The sequence below is a fragment of the Daphnia pulicaria genome, chromosome 4 (assembly GCF_021234035.1).
Source record: "Daphnia pulicaria isolate SC F1-1A chromosome 4, SC_F0-13Bv2, whole genome shotgun sequence".
Classification (NCBI taxonomy): Eukaryota; Metazoa; Arthropoda; class Branchiopoda; order Diplostraca; family Daphniidae; genus Daphnia; species Daphnia pulicaria.
Window position 1 is genome coordinate 7,138,601 of NC_060916.1, and position 23,377 is coordinate 7,161,977.

The following is a 23,377-nucleotide window of genomic DNA, read 5'->3' on the forward strand; positions in this document are numbered from 1 at the left end:
CATCTAGTAAGTATTAGAGTAAACTATATATTGCAATTAAAGTATATATATCTGCTATTTTAATTTATTAAGTGAACTATCAATACTCGATAAACTGCTTGCCAAATATTATTCTTAACAGGTTATGGGCCCAGATTAACGTTTTTTTTTTCACAAGGTTTAAAAATGGCCACTCAAAATTTATCTGCTAATGAATTGAGGGATTATGCAAAGTTTAATGGAATAAATTTTCCCCAATGGAGGTATGGTGTCATGCTAAAACTCAGAAGGAAGAAGTTGGAAAAACTTGTGCTCGGACAAGATCCAAAACCAGCAGAGGTAATTACTTTAACAAAACACTTTGTTCCGTTAGTAAAGGAATTCTTAGAAGAACACGATGGTTTGTTATTTAAGGTTTGATTTCCACTGAGTAGGAAATAAGATTTTCCACTGTGTGTTCTGTTACGTAAATTTTTGGGATCCCACCCATAAGGTGATGTTTGTCATAGTAAATGTTCAGATTTATATATTTTTGGATACCACCCATGAGGTGACGATCAAATCACAGTGATTTTATTTTGGATTCCACCCATGAGGTGATGATCACATCACAGTGATTTTTTTTTGGATTCCACCCATAAGGTGACGAGTGAATTGGTGACCAGTGAACATTTTTTTGATGCAATTTTGCTGGATTCCACCCTTAAGGTGAAGAATATGTTGAGAAATGAATTTCTTCCTGTTGGAATTTTCAGAATGAATTGATTGTTATTGGGAATCCAATATTAATACTATATTTTTTGACACGAGAAAAACAAATACTAAATCAGATGTTTTTATCTCAATACAGACATTTAACGATGCAAATGGAGTAACGAATCAAGATGTTATCGACAATTGGATTGAAAGAGATACTGATGCCTGTTCCATTATTTACTACAATATCGAGCCAACATATCAAACTTCAATTGAAGGATCTGCCACGTCAGCTGAAATGTGGAACAGACTGGCGCAGGAATATGCACAAGTAGCAGTGGCTAATTCAAGTCAACTCACAGCAAAATTCTTTCAGTATCTAATGGACCCCGGTAAAAACATTTTAAAATAAATATAGGGAAAGAACAAAAGTTTTATATCAATGTTTTACGTAAAATAGGACACACTGTATCAGCTCATGTCAATAGAATGAGACAGATGGCAGAAGAACTCAAGAGTGTTGAGGCTCCCGTCACCGATCAACAACTTATTGAGAGGATCCTTCAAACGCTACCTCCGAGCTACTATAACTTTATATCGGCATGGGAAAGTGTTCCGCTTGCAGAGCGTTCGATTTCCAGTCTTACATCACGTCTAATACTTGAGGAAACAAGAATGAAAAGCAGAACAAACGGACCAAATCCGGCAGATATTGCCTTTTTTGCGTCTCACCCGAACAACAAGCAACAGCAGGCAATTGATTGTAATTCTGAGAACGCCTACGCAGCAAGCAAAAGTTACAATGGTGGTAGAGGAGGCTATCCAGGCTTAAGAGGTAATCGAGGCAGCTCTTCAGGTTATCGAGGTGGTTATCGTGGCGGTAACAACGGTTTTCGTGGAAGAGGTACGAACTTTAAATTCTACAATTTTCAGACCAATTTATTTAAAATTTTTTTTAAATATAAATTTCAAGGCTTTCACCGAGGCCCTAGCTTTGATCAAATTTACTGCTGGGCGTGTAACCAACCAGGACATAAGTCTTTTACGTGCAGAAACAAAGGAAGAAATGAAGAACAAAGATCTTCAAGGCAGAAAAAATTCGATAACAACCGCAACCTGAACAACGACAACAATGGGTTTTCCGCCTTGTCTTCCTTCTGTTTCGTAGCAAGAAAGCCGACAGACTGGTACGCTGATTCTGGCGCAACGCACCACATGTCTGAACAACGACATTTTTTTACTACTTTCAAAGAAGTTCCTCAAGGGACATGGCACGTCAATGGTATAGGATCAGCCCAACTGTCAGTACTTGGAGTAGGAAAGATTCAAGTGTACTCCCTTGTTGATGGCGAAAGAAAAGAAGGAGAACTCACAAATGTTCTTTTCGTCCCAGGACTGGGTACAAATTTATTTTCTATTGGTGCAGCAACAGAAGTTGGCATCACCGCACACTTCATCGACAATGATGTATATTTCAAGAAGAACAGTAAAGACGTTATGGTGGGTCAAAGGCTTGGCCAATCCTTGTATCACTTGAAGATAGTTGCCAAAAATCCAAGCAAAGAAGTATCTGCGACTACTGCTGTAAAGGCTCAAACCTCCCTCACACTCTGGCATCAAAGATTAGCCCATTTAAACAACAAAATTATTTTGAAGATGATATCAAGTAACTCTGTCAACGGTTTGACCCTCAAGAAAGAAAATTTGGAACACGGTCTATGTGAAGGATGCATTTTCGGTAAAATGCATAGGTCTCCATTTCCTACAGGTCGTAGCAGAGCCAAAGAAGTAGGTGAAATCATTCACTCTGATGTTGGTTTTGTCAACGTTCCAACACCAAATGGAGAGACCTGTTTCGTTTTATTCAAAGATTACTTCAGTGGTTGGACTAAGGTTTATCTTATGAAGAGCAAATCGGAAGCCGACGACAACTTCCTTAAATTTGTGGCGTTTTTGGAAGCAACCACGGGCAAGAAAGTAAAGATCCTGAGAACCGACCAAGGTGTGGAGTATAAGAAGAACAGAAGCTGGCGAGAAGAACGTGGCATTATTCATCAAACAACAAATCGTTATACACCCCAGCAAAATGGTGTGAGCGAGAGATTGAATCGCACTGCCATGGAGTCTACACGCAGTGCTCTTTACATGAGCAGAAACAACCCGTCTAATTTGTTAATGAAAAGCAACAAAAGAGTATTAGAATTATGGGGAGAATTTCTGCGAAGCTCTATTTATGTCTTGAATCGTACACTCTCAAGCTCATCTACCAAGACTCCATTTGAATTATTTTACAAAAAGAAACCTAATCTAGATAATCTACGAGTGATCGGTTGTCGAGCCTATGCGCATATTCCTGACTGTCTAAGGAAGAAACTGGATCCAAAGGCAGTGCCATGCTGGTTAGTAGGCTACAACGAAGAAATAAAAGGATGGAAGTTATGGGAACCAGTGTCAAGAAAATTCATCACGAGTCGTGACGTAATATTCAATGAAGATCTACTGATTAACGACTTCGACGGTGACGAAGAAAAACTAAGCGAAAGCAGTCTATTTGACCCACTTCTTCTCACAACAGAAATCCTTGGCTTGGTAAGAAAAAAAAAAAAAAAAAATTAACCTTTTCTTATTGTACCAGACTTTGAATTTTATTTTTTTACTCTTCTTCGGCATGTCAGCTGGAACCCATTCATGATGAGACGCAAGAAGTTGAAGAAATGGCTGCTGCAAACGTTCAAGATCAAAACGGGGTAAATTGAAATTTAATATTGATTTTTTTTCATAGCAAATTCATAGCATAGCAAAAAGCATCCTAAATGTTTTTTTTCCGTTAGGTGATTCATCATGAGGTCCAGCCAGTAAGAAGAGAAGATGAGCCTATTGTCGAAAATGATGCTCAAGAGATATTACATGCTGCTCCACTACTGCACGTTGAAATGGAAGAAGAAAACGACGATCAACATTCAGGAATTATGGAAAATGATCCGCTGATCCCAATAAATGAGCTTGATGAAGATAACGAGATTCCAGCCCAAGGAGTGGAGCAACCAATCGAATTCCCGCGCAGATCCTCTCGTCCAAAACAATACAACGCGAGATACAAAGAATTTCGACAGTCTCTGGGAAGACCTCTTGCAAAAATTGGACTCATTGGTATATTAATAATTTTTCTCTATTGCTTTGTGTTTTAGAATAAAATTCCTTCAAAGCAAACCCAATCGAGCAATACATTAATTTTCTTTTCATTTTTTTTGCATTGTATCATTTATACAAACAGAAACATTCATAAATAGACACGCATCAGCCTTGTTTATTGAAGCCTTTGAACCACAAAATTATCAGCAAGCATTAGCCTCCCCAGAATCAGAAAAATGGATGGAAGCGTACAGAAAAGAGTTTAATTCCCTGATGGAAAACAAAACATGGGAACTCGTACTTCTCCCACCAGGATGCACGGCTATAAACTGTAAAATGATTGGAAAATTGAAGCCAGCATACGAAGGAGTACCTGAAGTTTATAAGGGAAGACTGGTAGCAATTGGATCGCGACAAAGATACGGAATCGATTACGACGAAACCTTTGCTCCCGTTCCACATAGTGAAGCAGTGAAAGCCACACTAGCTGAAATTGCATCGCTGGACCTGGAGATGATACAATTCGACATTAAAACAGCATTTTTGTATGCTAAACTAGACAAACCTATCTATATGAAGCAACCAGAGGGTTTTGTTGTTACTGGAAAAGAAAACTTTGTTTGCAAACTCAACAAATCACTGTATGGCCTCAAGCAAGCACCTCGACTGTGGTTTAAGAGATTCGACGACGTTTTACTTAAATTTGGATTGAAAAACAGTGCTGCAGACCGGTGTGTTTACGTTCGCAGAACTGAGGATGAGACCACTTTTGGCGTAATTCATGTTGACGATGCCATTTTTGGTAGCAACAAACCGCAGGTTTTAATTGATATCAGATCTCATCTTGGAGAGGAATTTCAGATCCATTCACTACCGCCAACGCGATTTATTGGCATCAACATCAAGCGTGATCGCCTGAACAAACGCATCTTCATGTCACAACAACATGTTATTGAGAAATTGGTCGCAAGATTTGGATTCCAGTATGTGAAGCCAAAAGCCGTCCCTGCAGACCCAAATGTGCGCCTCAGCTCTCATTTGAAGTCGAAGAGCGAGGGAGAGAAAATTGAGAACTATCGTGAAACAGTTGGCGCTCTTCTCTACTTGGCACTGCAAACGCGCCCAGATCTTGCATATGCTGTTGGTCAAGTGGCAAGGTATTGTCAAAACCCAAAAGTTGAGCACTGGCAAGCAGTACTTCAGATTTTTGGCTATCTCAACGGAACAAAAGACTACGGCATCTGGGTCGGCGGAGAAAGAACAGGACTTGTCGGATATTCGGATGCTGATTTTGCTGGAGATGTCAACGACCGTAAATCTACTTCTGGCAGCATATTTTTTTTCCACGGTGGACCAGTAGCCTGGGCCAGCAAAAAGCAGCCTTGCACTGCCCTCTCGACAACAGAAGCAGAATATATATCTGCTTGTGAAGCTGCAAAAACTGCTGTTTGGCTGAGTTACCTACTTCAAGACTTCACCGGAGAGGAACAAAAGAAGGTGCCACTATATTGCGACAACCAAGGAGCTGTCAGACTGGTCTACAATGCTGAATTTCATCAGCGAACCAAGCATATTCAATTGAGATGGCATTGGATCAGGGAACAGGCAGCCAATGAGATAATAGAAGTCAAATTTGTAGGAACTGAAAATCAGCTTGCTGATATTTTTACAAAGGCACTTGCAGGACCAATTTTTCATAACATGAGAAGGAGAATCGGCGTCGGCAAGCTTTCCGATTAAGTCAATTCGGGTTTGAGGGAGAGTGTTGATGTAAAATATGTGCGCAACCAGTTGACATTAAATAAATATGGCAAACCCTTCTCTCCTATCATTCTTGTGAGATTAATGCGCTTGGGTATAGGGATGCTGTTTAGCACCTCCTTTCTCTCTCTTCTCTCTCTGACAGCTTTGACAGCCATTGACGCTATCTCGTGCTCTTTGATTCTTAACTAGTGGTTTGTTTCTACATCTAGTAAGTATTAGAGTAAACTATATATTGCAATTAAAGTATATATATCTGCTATTTTAATTTATTAAGTGAACTATCAATACTCGATAAACTGCTTGCCAAATATTATTCTTAACACAAATTTTTGACGGCAACCAATAGCTACAAGACGTCAATTGTATCTCTCCGGCACACCTTCGTAACCTGGTTTAATTTTCCCAATCCATTTGCAGTTGATAGCAGTGTATCCGGGAGGCAGTTTTTCGACTAGCTTCCAGGTGTTGTTTTTCTCCAGAGAGTCAAATTCCTCTTTGAATGCCGCCATCCACTTTTCAGGACAATCCGACGCTACTGCTTTATCATAACTCTGAGGATCAAATGGCTCGGCAACGAGAGCTAATTCGTTTGTACGAAACTCATCGAGAAGCACCATATCCGCTTTATCTGCCAGACCTCTTTTGTACTCATTGTACCTCGCAGTATATTGAGGTGCTCTGCTTGATCGACCAACGCGCCATCTGCCAAGTATCAGTGGCTCCTCCCCAGGTAGACTTTGGATTAGCTCGACAGGATTCACGGCAGGTGGTGCAGGAATATGTTCAGGTGACACTGGCAATTGATCATCGACTTCTATTGGTCCAGCTTCAGAATTCACGTCGTGGTCAGCTTCTTGAAAAACACCAGACGGGCTATGACTCAGTACCCAGTCATCAATCAATCCATTTTCAGATAATTCTTCGACCGTTACGAACGATATTTGGTCATCAGTGTCGTCTTCTTCGCTGCCGTCCTGGTCTTTGTTCGGCTCAATGACACCGATTTCACGGTTGATCGTGATTGGTGCCATGGCAGGAGCATTGACTTGGTTTGGTAGGGGATTTTCGATCTCGTCATCCTGTATAACACCCAAAGAGAGAGACGGAGGAGAAAGAAAAAAATTCTAAGAAAAGATTTTAAAATTAAATGGATATCAGAAAGTTACCAGTCCGAGTATCGAGATACAATGTGAAACGGTTCAAAGTTTTGTGGAAACATGTTGGTTTGGTTTGTTTTTTGACTCTGGAACATCAGTGATGAGGAGCGTTTCGTCGAAACGGACACTAGGACTTGTGGTATACTTCCGTGTTGTCGGGTTACATAGAGTCCATCTTTTTTTACCATCGCCATAACCGACAAACCAGCATGCTTTCGATTTTGGGTTCAGACTTTTTTAAGTAGATCAGGTGTGTGGGGATAGGCTCGGCAGCCGATCACTCGCAAATTACTCAGATCCGGTTTGGTGCCGAAGAACAGTTTGTATGGCGTTTTTGTGGAGATGGAAGAGATGACACGGTTGAGAACGTACACCACGCCGATCAAAAAATCTCCCCACATCTCCAGCACAGACCTAGGAGCTTGTTCATACATGTTGGTGATTTTGTTTGAGCGTGTATTGATTATGCTTCGGACTGCCTCCATCCCGGTCCTGTTCATGCTTTCCGCACACCATTCTGTTGTGGGGTGTATCTGCATGATGTTTGATGGACAATGCCAAGTTCTTCCAGTCTAGTCTTCAAATACTTGCTGCCGAGTTCAGTGCCTTGATCACTTCTCACAATTTTCACTTTGTTACCAGTCGAGGTTTCAACGAAGGCAATGAAGTTAAGAAGATGGCCAGCACTGACGTCCATCCAGAGTAGTCGTCTTTGAAGGTTGTGTAGCATATTTCACCTCTTGAGGTGGGAATAGAGACAAAGCCAACGTCCGTGTGAATGATACCGCCAGCTTCTGTCGCTCTGGTTCTACCAGGTGGAAATGGAGAACGCATCATCTTCCCAAGTGCGCATCCTTCACATACACAGTCGGTTTTGCATTTCCTAGTTGAGACATCAAATCCTTTGACAGCTCCAATTCGGTTTTGTCTTATGATGGTTTGGTCGTTGAGATGGACGAGACGGAGATGTGCAAGGCGAAGAGAAATTTCACCATGGGCAGCAGCATTAGCTGTTTCTTCTTTGTGATCAATGAGCTTTGGAACAATTTTCAAATGATAAAGGGAATTTCCCTGCTTTTGACCGACCATTATTCCAGTACCGTCCTTTGTAAACTCCACGTCGTCACCGCTAAAGTTAACATTAATACCCATGTCGGCCGCACGACCGATCGAGTAAAGGTTTACACCCAATTCAGGGACGTAGAGAACTTCTTTTAATTCGCCCTCCAAGACTTTTCCATTGACGTAGGAGTGAATCGGAACAGTCCCAATGCCGGCTGCATGAAGAATTGTGTTGCCAACACCATTCACCGTCCACGAGCCCGGAGGTATATCACGAAGATTTTCAAAATAAGACCGGTTGCTCATCATGTGATGAGTGGTGCCAGAGTCAGCGTAGATGTACTCGGGTCGCCGTACTAGATGACACAGTGATGTCAAGCCGGCGAAGGTTTTCTTGTCCAATTCAGGGTCAAAGTCGCGATTCTTGTTGTGAGTGATACCGCGAGCCTCCTTCTGGTCAGCCTGTTTCTTGTCTGGACAGTTGTTGTTTCTGTGACCAGGCATGCCACATGACCAGCAGACCCCACGATTGGACTGACTCGAGTTGCCGGCTCTGTTGCCATCACGATAGTCTTTTCCATTATTGCCACTGCCTCTGCCGCCACCACGATAGTTGGGATTGAAGTTCGATGCTTTGCCTCGATAATTAGAATTTCGATATTCATTCCGTACATTTTGATCTGGCGATTGAACAGAAAAAATCGCTCATAAGACATTAGTATCCACAGAATATTTTCTAATCAGGCTTTGTTACCTCTACTGTTGTTGTTCGACCGCGTTGCCAAAGCATTTTCAGCCGCGGACTTCAGTCTAAGCGGGTGTGTGGCAAAGAAAGCCACATCTTGGGGACTTATAGTCCCATTACTTCTGTCATTCAGCTTTCTTTCCTCTTCCGATAGTTTGGCTGTGAGATTAGCCATGGTCTGATCAGCCACTGGTATACCACCCCACATTGTCTCGAACACAACATAACTTGGGGGTAGAGTTTGGATGATTTTGGACACGATCATATCGACAGTCTGTGGCTGTCCCACACCTCTAAGCTCCTCTACCATCTGTCTGAAGACATTGACATGGGTAGTGACCTTATGGTCTTTTGGGAAAAAAGAATTTTATTTTATTTTTTTAATTAACAACCATCATTTTTGAAATGTTTCACCTGGATTCATGTTGTAGCTGTGGAATTTACCGAGAAGTGATCGGACATTAGATGCTGCAACGTCAGCAAACTCAGCCAGTAGCCTTTGCCACATTTCCTGGGCAGTAACAGATCCTTCGATAGAGCTCTGGTAGGTCGGCTCGATGTTGTAATAGATCAATTGTTGGGCTTGCAGATCTTTGGTCACCCAAGTTTCAATCTCAGCTTGATTAGTGACTGGAGCTACCCCCTCCACCGTTGGACCCAGAACCTGTAGACAGGATAGATTTCAGATTAATTTGCCTTTTTTTCTCTTAAAAAAGTAAATTTAGAATAGGATGCTGAATTGATTTCCAACTGCACAAAGTGCCTAACCATTGCTTTTGCTTAATCACAAGTCACAAACAAAAAGAATTGTCTGTGCACAGTTAGATCAACATGTGCTTTACGATCAGTTTTCCTCATTCACATAAGTGACCTGAGACTTGCATTCTGACTGCACAGATGAATGAACATGTGCCTTACAATCAGTTTTGCTCATTCACATAAGTGACCTGAGACTTGCATTCTGACTGCACAGATGAATTAACATGTGCCTTACAATCAGTTTTGCTCATTCACATGAGACTTGTATTCTGACTGCACAGATGAATTAACATGTGCCTTACAATCAGTTTTTGCTCCTTCACATTAGTGACCTGAGACTTGCATTCTGACTGCACGGTTGAAATTAACACGTACCTTACAATCAGTTTTTAAATTCGGAGCTGCACAGACTTAGTTAGACTGGCCACATGAGCATGGTTCGACTGGCCACACTGGAAACACAAAGTTTGATATTTAACACGAGAGCACTTTTTGTTACCTACTGAGGCTTGGGTTCAGTGCCTAAGACAATGTTCTCTAGTCTCAGCACCTTAAGCTTGAGCATGATGGGCCATCATGCCATCATTGATGGCATAGCGAAATTGTGGAAAGTTGATTCCGTTGAAACGAGCAAACTCTCGTCTTTCGGTAGTGGATTCGTTAGACATACTTTAAGTTACGTAACCCTAGACCCATAACCTGTGAAGTTTAAATAAACTGATACAATATATATGCAATTAACTGAGGACATTTATTTAAACTACTCCAAGTATGTCATACAATATCTGTCTTACTATCTACTTACAGTCTGTTCGGGAGAGAGATTAAAGTAAGAGTGGATGGAGATAAGAGCACTTTGACATAAGTCACCATGAAGAAGAGAGTAGACCAAACAGTCAAGAGAGGAGGTTGCCCTCTTGACTGCTAGATGGCGTAGTTTGCTATTCTTACATCAACTGAGCGGCTTTATCACACACTGATTCAGTCATCTTCAATGAGCAGAAATTTTAAAATGTGTCGATGCTTTTTTATGTTGGGTGTTCTTTCTTAAAGTCTCTTGACAAGCAGTGTAAATCAATGCAATCAAATTCATAGATTGGGAGGTATATCATGGCAAGTTCAGGAATCACTAACAGTTTCTGGCTCTTTATTTTATAATCCATGTGATCAACGACTTCCTTAAAAAAAGATCCGTGAATGGATGTTGTGGTATTAACTTCATTCTTTTTTTGCGTATTCTTTTGTTTTTTGTTTTACTCAAAGTTTCTTTTGTTTTCTTCTTCCATTTTGTTTTCTTTTTTAAGTCTCGTTCCTTAGATCCAATTTTCTTGGCTAAAATGAACTTAATAGTAGTTCCCGCTTTCGATAGTTTGGATTTCTTCCAGTAGCATTCCTTTTCAGTTGGAGTTTTATCTTCACTACGCCTATGCATCGAACCCAACAGAGCTAGCTGATGTTTGCAGCCTCCCAATGCTGCAGTGCAATCATAACACACGATACTATTTCACCTTTGAGAATGTTCACTACTAGTTCCACTTGATAGCCTTTGGAGGTAACTTTGTGTTCAGGTGCAACACAGCATCTGACGGTGTGTATGTGTGCTTCCCTTTTCACCTGTACGTAGCCTATAGCTGATTCTCCATATGATTTTCTGCCATTACGAATGGCTTTAACATTAGAGATTTCTGGGGAGATAAAATTGGAGTCTTTACCTATGAAAACACAAAGAGAAATTAATATGTTCACTTCCGGCAGATTATCACTAGTGGCTTTTTCAAAGCCTACTAATAACTTGTGAGCCATTGTATATAAAATAACAAGAAATACACACATAACAACAATCTGAGACAGCCAGAAAATTTCACGTTTTTGTGAAAAAAACGTCTGCTACATTTATCCCATTTTAAGGACCACCCACCAAAAATGGCGCATGTCCGTTTTAAAGTGGGAGGAGCCACTTCGTGAGATCAACCACTTGGCCCGAAAGGCCGCTGCTTTAGAGCGGTCCCCTGACAATCTCCAAGTGATCAGCAGAAGCGATCCCGCTAGTGGATGCTGTTTGCCCGCCGGGCCCAACAATAACTCGGAAGAGCGAGAGCCGGCTCGCACGACAATTCGAGCAGAGACGGAAACCATGGCTGAGCTGGCCAATATGGCGTCACCAACGTCAGATCCACCCGCTCCATCATTATCTTTATCAGACACCTCTGAACTAGTCAAAATGGCGGAAACGCGTAGGCCCCCCGACCCGCCCAGCTGATGCTGAACGCATCCCCTGCCAAAGCGCCCAGCTAGTGGCCCCAACTGACGAACTGTTCCAGTTGCCTGTTCCGTGCGGAAGCTAAAAGATTTTCCTTTGGGCTCCAGTGAGCTCTTAGGAGTCCGAATGTTGCTGGATTGAGCTTCCAGTCGCTTGAGTCCGGAGGGGCACGAGACAGCCGATCTGCAATGACATTTTGGGCCCCGGGAAGATAGACCGCATTAACAGAAATAGTGCGTGGCTCACACCACGCTACGATTTCGGAACTTATCCGGCAGAGTTCTTCCGACTTCGAGCCTCCAGATTTGTTCACGTAGTGAACCGCCGTGCTGTTTTCCAGCATCAACCTCACTGAAACACGATATGCAAAACTCGTGAATGATTTCAGGGCGAACAGGGCTGCTAATAGCTCCAGTTCATTTATGTGGCGGGATCTGTTGCGATCTGTTTATGGCCCTTTGGCCGCGACTCCGTTCAAAACTGCACCCCACCCTGATAGGGACGCGTCGGAAAAAATCACGAGATCCGGTTCTACCGTTGAAAGTGGGCGCCCATTGGAACTTTCCACGTTGGATTCCCACCATACTAAATCGGAAATTGACTCTTCATCCAAGCGGATTTTAGTCGATAGATCTCCGCCTGTACGCGCCGACTCTTTCAAAAATTTACGCTGGATGCATCGGTAGTGCCCTTGGGCAAAGGGATCCCTGAATAGCCCATGCCAGATTCCCTAAAATTTTTGCTACTTCTCTCAGCGAGACGGACGTAGCGACCCCTGCCTCTCAGCAAATCTTCTCAATTTGTAGTACCTTGCGGGGTAAGAGGGAGAGAGACAGCGAGTCTACAATAAGGCCCAAAAATTCTCGTTGTTGGGCGGCCACGCCCAGAGATTTTCTCTGTCGATAAAAAACCCGCATTTTTCTAGCAAGTCTACAGTCAGGAGAAAATCGCGCTCTGCCCCCTCTTTAGACTGATTCAGAATCAGAAAATCGTCTAAGTAGACTATTATTCTAATCCCTTTCCTTCTTAGAAAAGCCACAAGCTTATACAAAAGAAACATAAAGGGGTTAGAATTTTACCCACTTAAATAGGTTTTTATTTTGGTCACTGATCGGTACTGTTTTTATTTTAACCTGAATTGGAGCGAAGCCCACTAATCTCACTCTTATCAGTAAACTTGAAAACTCACTAAGACTAGCGGTTTCAAAATTTTTGAAAACGACCAGTGGGCGGACAAAAGCCCGAAACAAAGGCAAGTAAATTGAAAAAGTGACCCGTTCCAGAAAAATTATAAGAATTTTGCATGATAAGGGTGAATGGGAATGGTAAGGTAAGCATCCTGAAGATCTATCTTCGTAAAAAAATTGCCTTTCCTTACCATTCCCCTCAGCACGCTGACGCCCTCCATTTTAAAGTGTAGATGCTCTAAGAATTTATTGAGTGATTTTAAATTTATAATGGGCCTAAAACCCCTCGAGCATTTAGGGATGACGAAAATTCCGCTCACGAAGCAGCTACTTTCGAATGGGATTTTTTCAATAGCGCCTTTAGACAGAAGGGACGTCACCTCGGCGTCACAGATCACCTTCATCTTTGAGCTAAGGAACATATTAATTCCGGGGCAGATTTGGAACGGTACATCGATAAAAGGAATTTTCAATCCCGTGGAGATCGCTTCCTAAACCCAAACATCGGCCGTTAAAGATTGCCAAAGGGACGCGAACTTGTGGACTCTTCCGCCGACCCTGACACCGAAAATCGGCGTCGGCAAAACAATTGGAGAGACGGATAAATTCGGAGAGACTAACCTTGAACCACGGTTGGAAGAACCAGGCTTGGAGCCACACTTATTAAAGTTGCCGTGAAGAGTGAATCCCTATCCTGCTCTACCGCTTTTCGAGCCACGTGAGCCGCTGGATCTACTGTGGTGGCCCGAGGACGTGGATGGACGTCCCCCTGGTTGGCCCAAAGCCTTCATCTTCTGGTCGTCTGATGCATCTCTCACCATACTCTTGAGGAATGTCCAGCCGAACAGCAACCCGCAGTCCCTCGGTTTAAAGCGGCCCAGTTCAGACAGCAAGGCCTCGAGGCATGGGTCTGTCAGGCGCAGCACATTTTCTCTCCTCTACACGGTGATGCTGTGAAACGAGTGGCCCCACAACTGCAGGGCTGATTCGGCCGCCGTGACGAGAAGAGGGTTTGAGGTGGCCGGATTCGTTGCCGCTTCGGTCATGTCACTACCCCACAGATACAGGGGCGGCTTGGCGATGTCCAGAATCTTGTATTTAGAAGCCACCGGGGCCTTCTTCTTCGCTTCCGCCTTGCTTGCTTCCCCTCCTCTCACTTCTTTGTGCCTTTGTGCCATAGACGGGTCCAACTTAGGGACTTGCACGTCAAAAGAATTTTTACCGAATGATGGGACAAAATTCTCCCGTAGTTGCTTGGCCTCCGCCGGCTTCTGGGCTGCCGTCATCCATGATCTCAGCTCTTTGGAACGCTCCGCGTTCAGATGAAAATTTTGAGGCAGCGTGGGCTCTTGTTCTTTGGGTGGCAGAACATTTTCGGCTTCTAAAATAACTTCTTGATCTGGGAGATTTGGTTCGGGCAGAGTAGGTTCTCGGTGCCGAGCCGTGGAACGGTTGCCTGCTGAACGGTTGCTGCCACGTGATGAACTGCGGCTCCTGTTGCGGCTGCGCGTGCTCTCTCTGCCCGCAGAATTCTCTCGACCACTCGTGACTGAACGGCTACGAGAGCGGCTGCGCCTTCTGCTTCTCTCACGGAGCCTGCCTCGACGGTCTGCATCGCGCCTTTCTTCGTCAGTCCGGGAATAGCTGCGTAGGCGACGACGATATACATCTCGATTGGAATCGGAACTCGACGAGAATGATGAAGGTCTTGACAAACTTGAAGAACTTGGCGAACTTTGTGCTGCTGGAGGTGCCATGTTGTCGCTTTGAAAGCTGAAAAAGGTCTGAAGGGGCGTATGCCTTAATGGCCTGAGGTGACATCATTCTTTTGTTTCTTTTTCGTTCTTTGAAAAATCAGCTGGGAAATACAAGTGGAATGAAGTGAAATAAATGGGATGAGAGTAACAGATGTATTCTCGTCTGTGTACCAAGACCAACTGCCGTCTCTAAGCTGCAAGGGGAGGGGAGAGACATTGCCAAGTCATTCCATGTCTTTTTCTCCAAGGAGCAAATCACGAAACAGACAAACAAACAATGAAGTACCAAGAGATGATCAGGGGAGGGAAACGAAAACCAAAAAAAAAACATGAAAGAACACAAAATTAGACGACGGCCGAATGGGAAGTGATGGAAAGAGAAAGGTACAATAAGAAACAAAAAACTGAAAGGACGAATAATGAGAAAAAGCAAGTGACTAATGAACACGAAATGAAGGAATGAAACAATATTCCGTTAAGAACACTAGTCCACCAGCGTACGGAAATTACGGTTTCTTGGCCGCGAGACGCGTCGAGCGACGAGGACCGGCCGGTGATGTGTCAGCGGGAGCCGCGGGAACAGGAGGAGCTGCTGTCGTCGGAGAAGAAGATGAAACCGGAGGACGGACACCATTAGGCGCCGGAGACGGGCTATGAGGTACGGACGTAGGGGAATGCAAGCGAAGAAGACGACCATTACGACGGAATAGCCGACCAGCGGGGGTCTTTACCAAATAGTCCCTGAATGCGTCAACTTCCACGATGACTCCCGGAGTTTTCCAGCGTTTGGAATCGTGATGCTGAATGACGACGTGATCACCGACGTGAAGGGCGGGAAGTGGGCGTGTGGTGTGGTTGTAATGGAGGGTACGAAGTTCTCTGGCGCGGAGTGCGCGTTTTTCGAGAATTCCGGCAGCCTTCTGCCACTCAGGCACAAACGAACGACGATGTGCAGGGATGAGGTCACGAGAGGGCCGGTTAAAGACCACCTGAGAAGGGGATGCGCCTCCGGCAATGGGAGCATTACGGAAGAGGAGGAGGCCTTTCCCAAACTTGTCCAGGTCAAAGGAACCTGATGTCCAGGATCCTGCAATGAGTTTTTTCATTGATTTTACGGCAGCTTCCGCATAACCGTTAGACTTGGGATGATGAGGAGAAGACCGGCCGTGAGAGATGTCCCATTCTCGCAGGAAAGTTAGGTACTCATCCGACTTGAACTGTGGGCCACCGTCGGACCAAAGCTTGACGGGAGCGCCTGCTCCGCAAGTGAAGAAGGAGCGGAGGGCGTCGGTGATTCGGCGTGTAGATGTGTTTGTGTCTGGAAAGGGGTACACCTGGGGCCAACCACTGAACTGGTCGGCAACAATCCAAAAATCGCGACCGCGAAAAGTGCCAAGGTCGGCAAAGATAAATTCGAACGGACGGGATGCCGGCTTGTGTGGAAGAAGGGGCTCCGACGGGTTGGAAGGGAGACGCTCGGAGCAAGAGGGACAGGATTTGACGGCCATGACAATATCATTGTCAATTGAAGGCCAATACACTGGCGGCGTGCGCGTTGGCGAATTTTTGTTGCGCCCTGGTGCATCAGGAGGAGCCGACGTAGAATTTCCGGGCGTTAAGACGCCGGAAGGACGACACGAGGACCGACGAGGATGATGTCATTGTCGACGGAAAGTTGGCTGCGGACCTGCCAAAATGGGCGTAGCTCCAGGGGAAGGTTGCATTTATCATTTGGGAAGCCCTGGAGAATGGTGCGACGGAGAGAAATCATTACAGGATCGACGGCAGGCGCTGCAGACACCGATGACAATAAAATATCCGGATTGGCGGAGCTGGATCCTTCCATAACGTCCATCAGATGAACGCGCTCGGAAGCTGAACGGGGGCCTTCCGCGATCTCGTCCGTTGGAGAAGGTTGATCAACGGGGGAGCGGGATAATGCGTCGGCCATGACATTTTGTTTTCCCGGTACCCACGACGCGGTGAACGAATAACGCTGCATTGAAAGGCGGAGGCGCAGAATCCGGGGGTTGTCCAGTTTATCTAGAAAATAGTCGTTTAGAATGGGAATGAGGGGTCGGTGGTCCGTAAGGAGGTGAAACGACGGTAGGCCCTCAAGAAATTGCCGGCATTTTCGCATAGCCCATGCTGCAGCCAAACACTCCAGCTCTATCATGGCGTAGCGGGATTCGGCGTCGGACAGGAACCAGGATCCAGCTTGAACGACAATCCAACTGCCATCAGTCTGCTACTGACGGAGGATGAACCCTAATCCAATGAGCCGAGACGCATCAACATGAAGGGACGTCGGTCGAGCGGGGTTGTAAAATGCCAACTTGGATATGGAGGTAGAGGACAAGGCAGCTCTGGCAGCTTAAAAATCCGTGTCGTGCTGCGGAGTCCATTCCCAAACGAATTCTTTGCGTAATAGGGGAGACAACGGACGGAGCAGGGATGCCAGGTCGTCCGAAAAGTTCCCGACCTGTTGACAGAGGCCGTGGAAGGCCCGCATTTCGGACACGCAGGTTGGCTTCGGGAACTCATGAATGGCCTTGAGCAGATCAGGGTTGGGTTGAAATCCACTTTCACCGACGACGTAGCCGCCGAACAATACGGACGGTTGAGCAAACACAATTTTCTTGACGTTGATAGCAATTTGATGATCCGCTGCGAGATGAAATAGACGCCTCACCAAGCTGACATGCTCGGCCCAAGTGGCGGAAAAAACCAGGACGTCTTCGACTACGCGCCGGCAGTTCGGGAAATCATCAAAAACATCAGCTAGACGCTGACCGTAGTCGTCACCAGCGAGAGAAACACCAAAAGGGAGGCGGAGATATTTGTAGCGGCCAAATGGAGTGGAAATGGTCGTCATGAGGCTGGATTCGTCGTCAAGTTCCACTTGGTGGTATCCTTTAAGAGCGTCAATTACCGTGAAAAATTTCATCCCTGGGGGAATTGTGCGGACCGCTTGAAAAGGAGTCGGTGCCTCGAAAATTGGCCGAATGATGCACCGGTTGAGAGACGTGAAATCGCCGCAAATCCTTATTTCGTCGTCCGCCTTTGGCACGATCACTATGGGGTGGACCCCCGCAGTCGGTTCTGTCACTTTGGCGATGACATTTTGCTTCTCCAATGAATCTAATTCACGTTTAACCTTCGGCATTAAAGGGACCGAAATGGGGCGCGAACCACGGATTGACGAGGGAACTGCATCATCCTTGAGCTGGAAATGGCATGGAGCGCCGCGCATCGGCCGGCAGACACCATCGAAGATGGAAGGTACTTCCGACATCAATCCAATCAGTGTTGATTGGATGACTGGCGATTCTGGATAGTCTGGAGCACTCGATTCGGAAGAGGGAATGGATGCCAACACGCAGGAGTGGGGGTATTGGGCAGGAAGCATTCCAAGTTTCTTTTGTGTTTCCTTTGAAACCACCGGCTGCTGAAGATCTTGAAGGACATGGATCGATGTGGCGACCGGACCGCTTGAACTGCTGGCCCAAACCAACGATGCGTGAAACTGGCCCAGTGATATTATAGAAGAACCTGTGGCAGTCACGGCTTTGGGGCCGTGAGAAGATTATGGAATGTCCTTGAAGTGACGATGATATAAGCCAACCGGGATGGCGTCGATGGATGCTCCGGAATCTGGAAGCATTTGAATGAAATATTCCGCGGTGCTGCAGGTAGGAGTGATACCGAGCCGGACCATGTCGTCTTGAAGGATGGACTGAATGGTGAGCTACCGGCGATTTCAGTTTTAGGTGATGAACTACCTTGGGAGCACACTGACTGAAAATGGCCCGACTTGTGGCACGTATGACACTCCTTCCCGAACGCAGGGCATTCCTCCTTTGCATGGCGGGATGCAGCTCCAGCAACCATACGGTTGACAACCGGGAGGGTGCCATCGGACAGATGGTTTACCGCGGGGCTGACTCCTCTGTGAATCTGCTTGCCTGTCGTTGGGCCGCTTCCCTGTCGCTGATTTAATTTGATGGACGGGTGCCGCGGTACCTTGCTTCATGTTGGACGACTGCAGACGCGTGGCCTCTGCCGTGCGAATAATGGTGATAGCTTTTTCTAGTGTCAACTTAGTGCCGAGCTCCAATAACTTGCGACACACATCGTCGTCCAGAACACCGAAGACAATTTGCCCCAACAGACGCGTGTTCTGGCAGGCAGCGCAGCAATCCTTTTCAAACTCGCACTTGCGGATAAATCTCGAATGTCGCTGAGCCAACTGTCGATGGACTCGGCATCACGTTGAACACGAGAGGCAAACTGCTGGCGCCAGACATGACAGTTGCGGCCAGCGTTGCACCGCTCCTGCAGTTTCTTGATGATGACATCAGCATCTTCCAGGTCAGTCGCGGATAAACCCATCGTTAACACCGCCTTCAGTGTGGAATTGGAAAGACAGGACAGCAGAATATTGGCGATATACAGTGGGCGCTCAGTCTGGGGCAGCGCCGTGTTGATAGTTGAAAGGGAGAGAAAAATCTTCCACTGTTGATGCCATATCTCGAAGGAATCCTTGAATTCTTCCACGTCGAGAGGAGGTGGCGTGCCATAAGGCTTGAACGGTTTGGGAGGCATCGCGACACGACGTGAAATGGATCAATGATCAGAATAGGGATGAACAATAATAAGTGAAAAGGGACGGAACGAGAATGAATTGAATTTGAACGGAGTTGAATGAAATATTTGAATGAAAATGAATGGCCAGTACGGAGATGAGAACAAATGAGAATGGGACGATGGGTGGAATGATAGACACTGAAATGTGGGAGAATAGAATGAATTTGGAAATCCACGAATGCGGAAATGCAAGCGTGGAACGAGAATGCGGGACGCAAGTGAACAGGGGGGGAGAGAAAATCAAAATGGCGGCTCACAAAAAAAAACGGGAGAGAGGGAATCAAAAGAAAAAATTAAATGTACTGAAGAAACTAGCGTGATACGGGAGGAAATACTCAAAATTAATGAACGGGAGACGAGTGGGGCACACCAGAATAGCGTTGAAGGAAAAAGAATGGCGGGCGCGCAACATGTGGGCCCTCTTCAAGAATGAAACAGAAAACGGACACGAACGCACAAGAGATAAGGGGAATATAAGAATAATAATACCGATGAACTGAAATAGGGGTGAGAATGGGGCAATGGACTCAAGTGATGAAAATTGAACGGAAACGGGCCGGCGTCATGAGGAAACTCACACAAAACAAAATGGCGGCCTCCACAAAACCACGCTGGGATGATGAGCACCGAAAGGGAATGGACGATCGTAAGGAAGAAACGCACCAAATCCAAAATGGCGGCCTCCACCAAAACCACGCTGTGAAACGGCCGGGGGGGAAATCACAAGAATACTGGAAACAAGTTGAAAATTGCCTGTTCACATTCACACACACTACAAAAAAAAATTGAAGTTGTGATCGGGAATAAGTTCGAGAATTCACGAAGAATAAATCAACTGCGCCATGGAATGAAGTGAAATAAATGGGATGAGAGTAACAGATGTATTCTCGTCTGTGTACCAAGACCAACTGCCGTCTCTAAGCTGCAAGGGGAGGGGAGCGACATTGCCAAGTCATTCCAACAAGGTCAACACCATAATAGATCCAGGTCGAGCCACTTGTTCAGCAATAAATCGAAGATGAATATACCTGTCTAACGAACCATCAATGTTTTTAGTATCTCCTTTTCTTTTCTTTGAATAAGTTTTTGTTTGTGAAATTTTAACTGGCTTTGTTATAACCACGGTACACCGACGTGGCATTTATGTAAGCACGCTTTAATAAACTGTTTGTTTAACAGAAAAAAGAAAACAAGAAGGAACACTGGAAAACTTGCTGAATGACAGAATGCTCAAAAATGTGACAAGAATGGGTGCAATATGCTGGTACTTTTTATTTCGTCGTCTGCTTTGTTTTTACCAAGTTAAAATTATGGCTGCCGTTTATTTCTTCTATCATTTTTAATAATTTACTTTTCTTACGAAAGTAACAATGCTTGTCGACGTAAACACTATTAAATATTTTTATCCGTAAACGTTTATTTCTAAAATTCTTCACCAAATTAGAAATTTGTACCTGCGTTTTACTCAAATCCATCTATTGAGCTTAGCAGGCGAATTTCATTCGTTTCCACCACATTTCCAACCAACCCCAAATTTTAAAATTTTAATTTGATGTGGAAGTAAACGCTTTTATGGTAATGTAGTTCCATACGCCTACTTGCAGTTGCGGTAATTATATATTTATTCCCAAAAAATTAATTTAAAGCACTATTTGACAATGCTTTCATGTTTTTGTGCTCAGCTATTATTTGCTCTGGCTTCATTCTCAGTAGGGGGCGGGTAGGTGAGTCGGATAAGGTGTTGCTTGGTGATCGGGGAGCACCTTGAGACCTGAGTTCGACTCTCCTGGTGAGCATAGTTGCTCGCGTATGGGCACTACCACTACACAGTAAACTGCAGACAAACAATACAAATCTCTTCCTAAAAAGGCAGGCACTAGCGCCAAATCGTACATACTGTTGGTACTTCCATCGACTTCCATCCCCCTTCTTGGGGCTTCTTCCACACAATACTACACTACTCACGACCTACGACATGCCCCAAAAATCAATAGAAAAAATATCTCGTCGGTGCAAGAAGGTCATCTAGTTGAAGACCAGATGTCTGCTAAACATAGCAGACGCACATAATCCTACCAATAACAATTCATTCTCAATAGAGTTGTCATGGCGTAGGAAATATTTGAGTGTACATCTTTTCTTTGAAAAAATGGGAAATCCCACTGTGTTATTACGTTCTCATTCATTTTAAGAAGAGTAAAAACGTGTGACTAAATGCTGGGTTTGTGGTGAATCATCACCAGGAGGCGAGCAGGCGGGCGAGAGAGAGGCGAGGCAGAGCGGACGACAGTTTTGGAGAGATCTCACGTGGAAAAGTAGAGAGTCGACTGTGTGAAATTTTCGTGGTTCTCTTTCGAAAGTAATAAAGCTACTAAATTTCGCCCCCTCCCCTTTAACGGGTTTTGATCATTTCTCAGCCGAGGCAGAGTAGCCGTATATTAGAGGGTTCATGCTTCATGCTTTCCCCAACACATTCGTCTCTGCCAAACCTTGAAGACAAGATTCAAGTGCTTAAAGAGTCCATTGTGTAAAGATTGACTTTGCTTTTAAGTAAGGGTAAACTTTTAACTTAATGTGTACCCAATTGATTTAAGTGTATTTTTAGCTGGCCCAAGCATTGTGTCAGTGCATCAGGTGTCAGTGCATCGGAAAAGGCGGGAAAAGGTCTTATTGGAGACTGACTTACCTGAGGAGGGTCAATATACCAAAGTAACACGTAAAATAAAGAATGAGAGCTGACTACCTTGACAAAATAGGGTAAAGAAACAGACGAAAAATAGGTGAGGAAAATATAGCGGTTTACGTGGGTGTTACTAGAATGCGCGTTGCGCGGATACTAAAATGCGCGGAATTTGTCTTGCGCTTAAAAAACTAAAATGCGCGTCTCAAATTTTGGAATTTTTGCGCGGAAACGCACTAATATGCTCGCATCGCAGGGGGAAAATGCGCGCCTAGACACTAAAATGCGCACTGGTCGAAGAAAATATGCGCGCACCCATACTGAAATGCGCGCAAGACCCAAACTTGTGCATTTCAAACCTGCGCGTCGCTATCGCTGATGCGCGCAATCAAACAGGAGATTGCACATTTTAAACGTGCGCGCAGCCATACAGAATGAGCGCAAGGCCCAAACTTGCACATATTAATCCAGCGCGCAGCCATAGCATATAGCCTACTAAAATGCGTGATTAGCCAAGAAAATTTTGAGCGTGTGCGCCAATCAAACAGAAAATGCCCGCGAAACCCAAACTTTCCCATTCTGAACGTTGCAGAAGCAAATAATAACGAATACTTGATAGATAATGGGAGAAACCAATTCAGAATATGCGCGTCCAAACAGTCACAAGTTTATGTGGTGTAATCATGTTTAGATTTAATCAGAATCGTTAAACACATTTCACGCAGCGCCATTTACTATAATCGTATTAATTATAATCGCTAAAAAAACGAGAAATGACTTCGCACTAAAGAATTCACGAACATTTGAATTCATTGAACCCATGTAAACAATAAGGGCATGAAGAATATCGTAAATATTCAAAAGTAAAATTAAAATTCCTGTTTCAGTTATGAAATTCTATTCTAATTAGATACAAGAATAACTTTGGATAGTTACTACGATCAAATAATAATAAAAAATTTCACCACAAGAAAAAATTCATGCAAGTCATACCAACAAATGTAAATACAACATTAATAATTTGAATTAATTGCATTGGGCCTGAGAACTCCACCTTGTGATTTCACTAAATGTTCAGAAATGGGTTCCAGAATATAAATTTTGCTTAAATATGTATTTGCTGACCAAGTGGAATGCGCCATATTGCACGGACCAAAATTCACACAGCAACTGAAGTTATGAGGGAGTCAACAGTCAAGGCAGTTCATCTCGAGCAATGTCGATGAAGACGAAGTTAGGTTAAGACGACGAAATAAAAAACGAAAAAGGAACAGCTAGATGAGACTCTCGAAAATGGGAGGGAAGGGGCAGGGTAAGAAAAAGAAGTATGGGATGGTATATTAGTAAACGTACCTGCTATTCGAACATGAAGACGAAGATGAGAAAGTTCTAGAAGATTACAAACACAATTGTGCAGTGCAAGCTATTAAAGAAGAGAATCATCGGCTTTATTTGCATCTGCGACACGCAGGTTTAAAATGTGCAAGTTTGAGCCATGCCATCAGTCAGTATGGTTACGCGCACGTTTAAATATGCGGTTTGGGTTTCGCAC

At 44.4% G+C, this 23,377-nt stretch overlaps 3 protein-coding genes across 3 annotated transcripts; all 3 read right to left on the reverse strand.

The window, feature by feature from the left end:
- Positions 1–5,927: 5,927 nt before the first annotated feature.
- Positions 5,928–6,909, reverse strand: LOC124337663. The gene is made up of 2 exons (XM_046791703.1): positions 6,738–6,909; positions 5,928–6,650 (listed from the first exon to the last, which is right to left on the reverse strand). The coding sequence occupies exon 2, from the start codon at positions 6,600–6,602 to the stop codon at positions 5,928–5,930; it is 675 nt and encodes a 224-aa protein (XP_046647659.1). The 5' UTR covers positions 6,603–6,650; positions 6,738–6,909.
- Positions 6,910–7,355: 446 nt separating this feature from the next.
- On the reverse strand, positions 7,356–8,294 carry LOC124337664. Its single transcript, XM_046791704.1, has one exon. It carries the CDS (start codon positions 8,292–8,294, stop codon positions 7,356–7,358), a length of 939 nt encoding a protein of 312 aa, XP_046647660.1.
- Positions 8,295–15,004: 6,710 nt separating this feature from the next.
- Positions 15,005–16,006, reverse strand: LOC124337665. The gene has a single exon (XM_046791705.1). The coding sequence runs from the start codon at positions 16,004–16,006 to the stop codon at positions 15,005–15,007; it is 1,002 nt and encodes a 333-aa protein (XP_046647661.1).
- Positions 16,007–23,377: the final 7,371 nt, after the last annotated feature.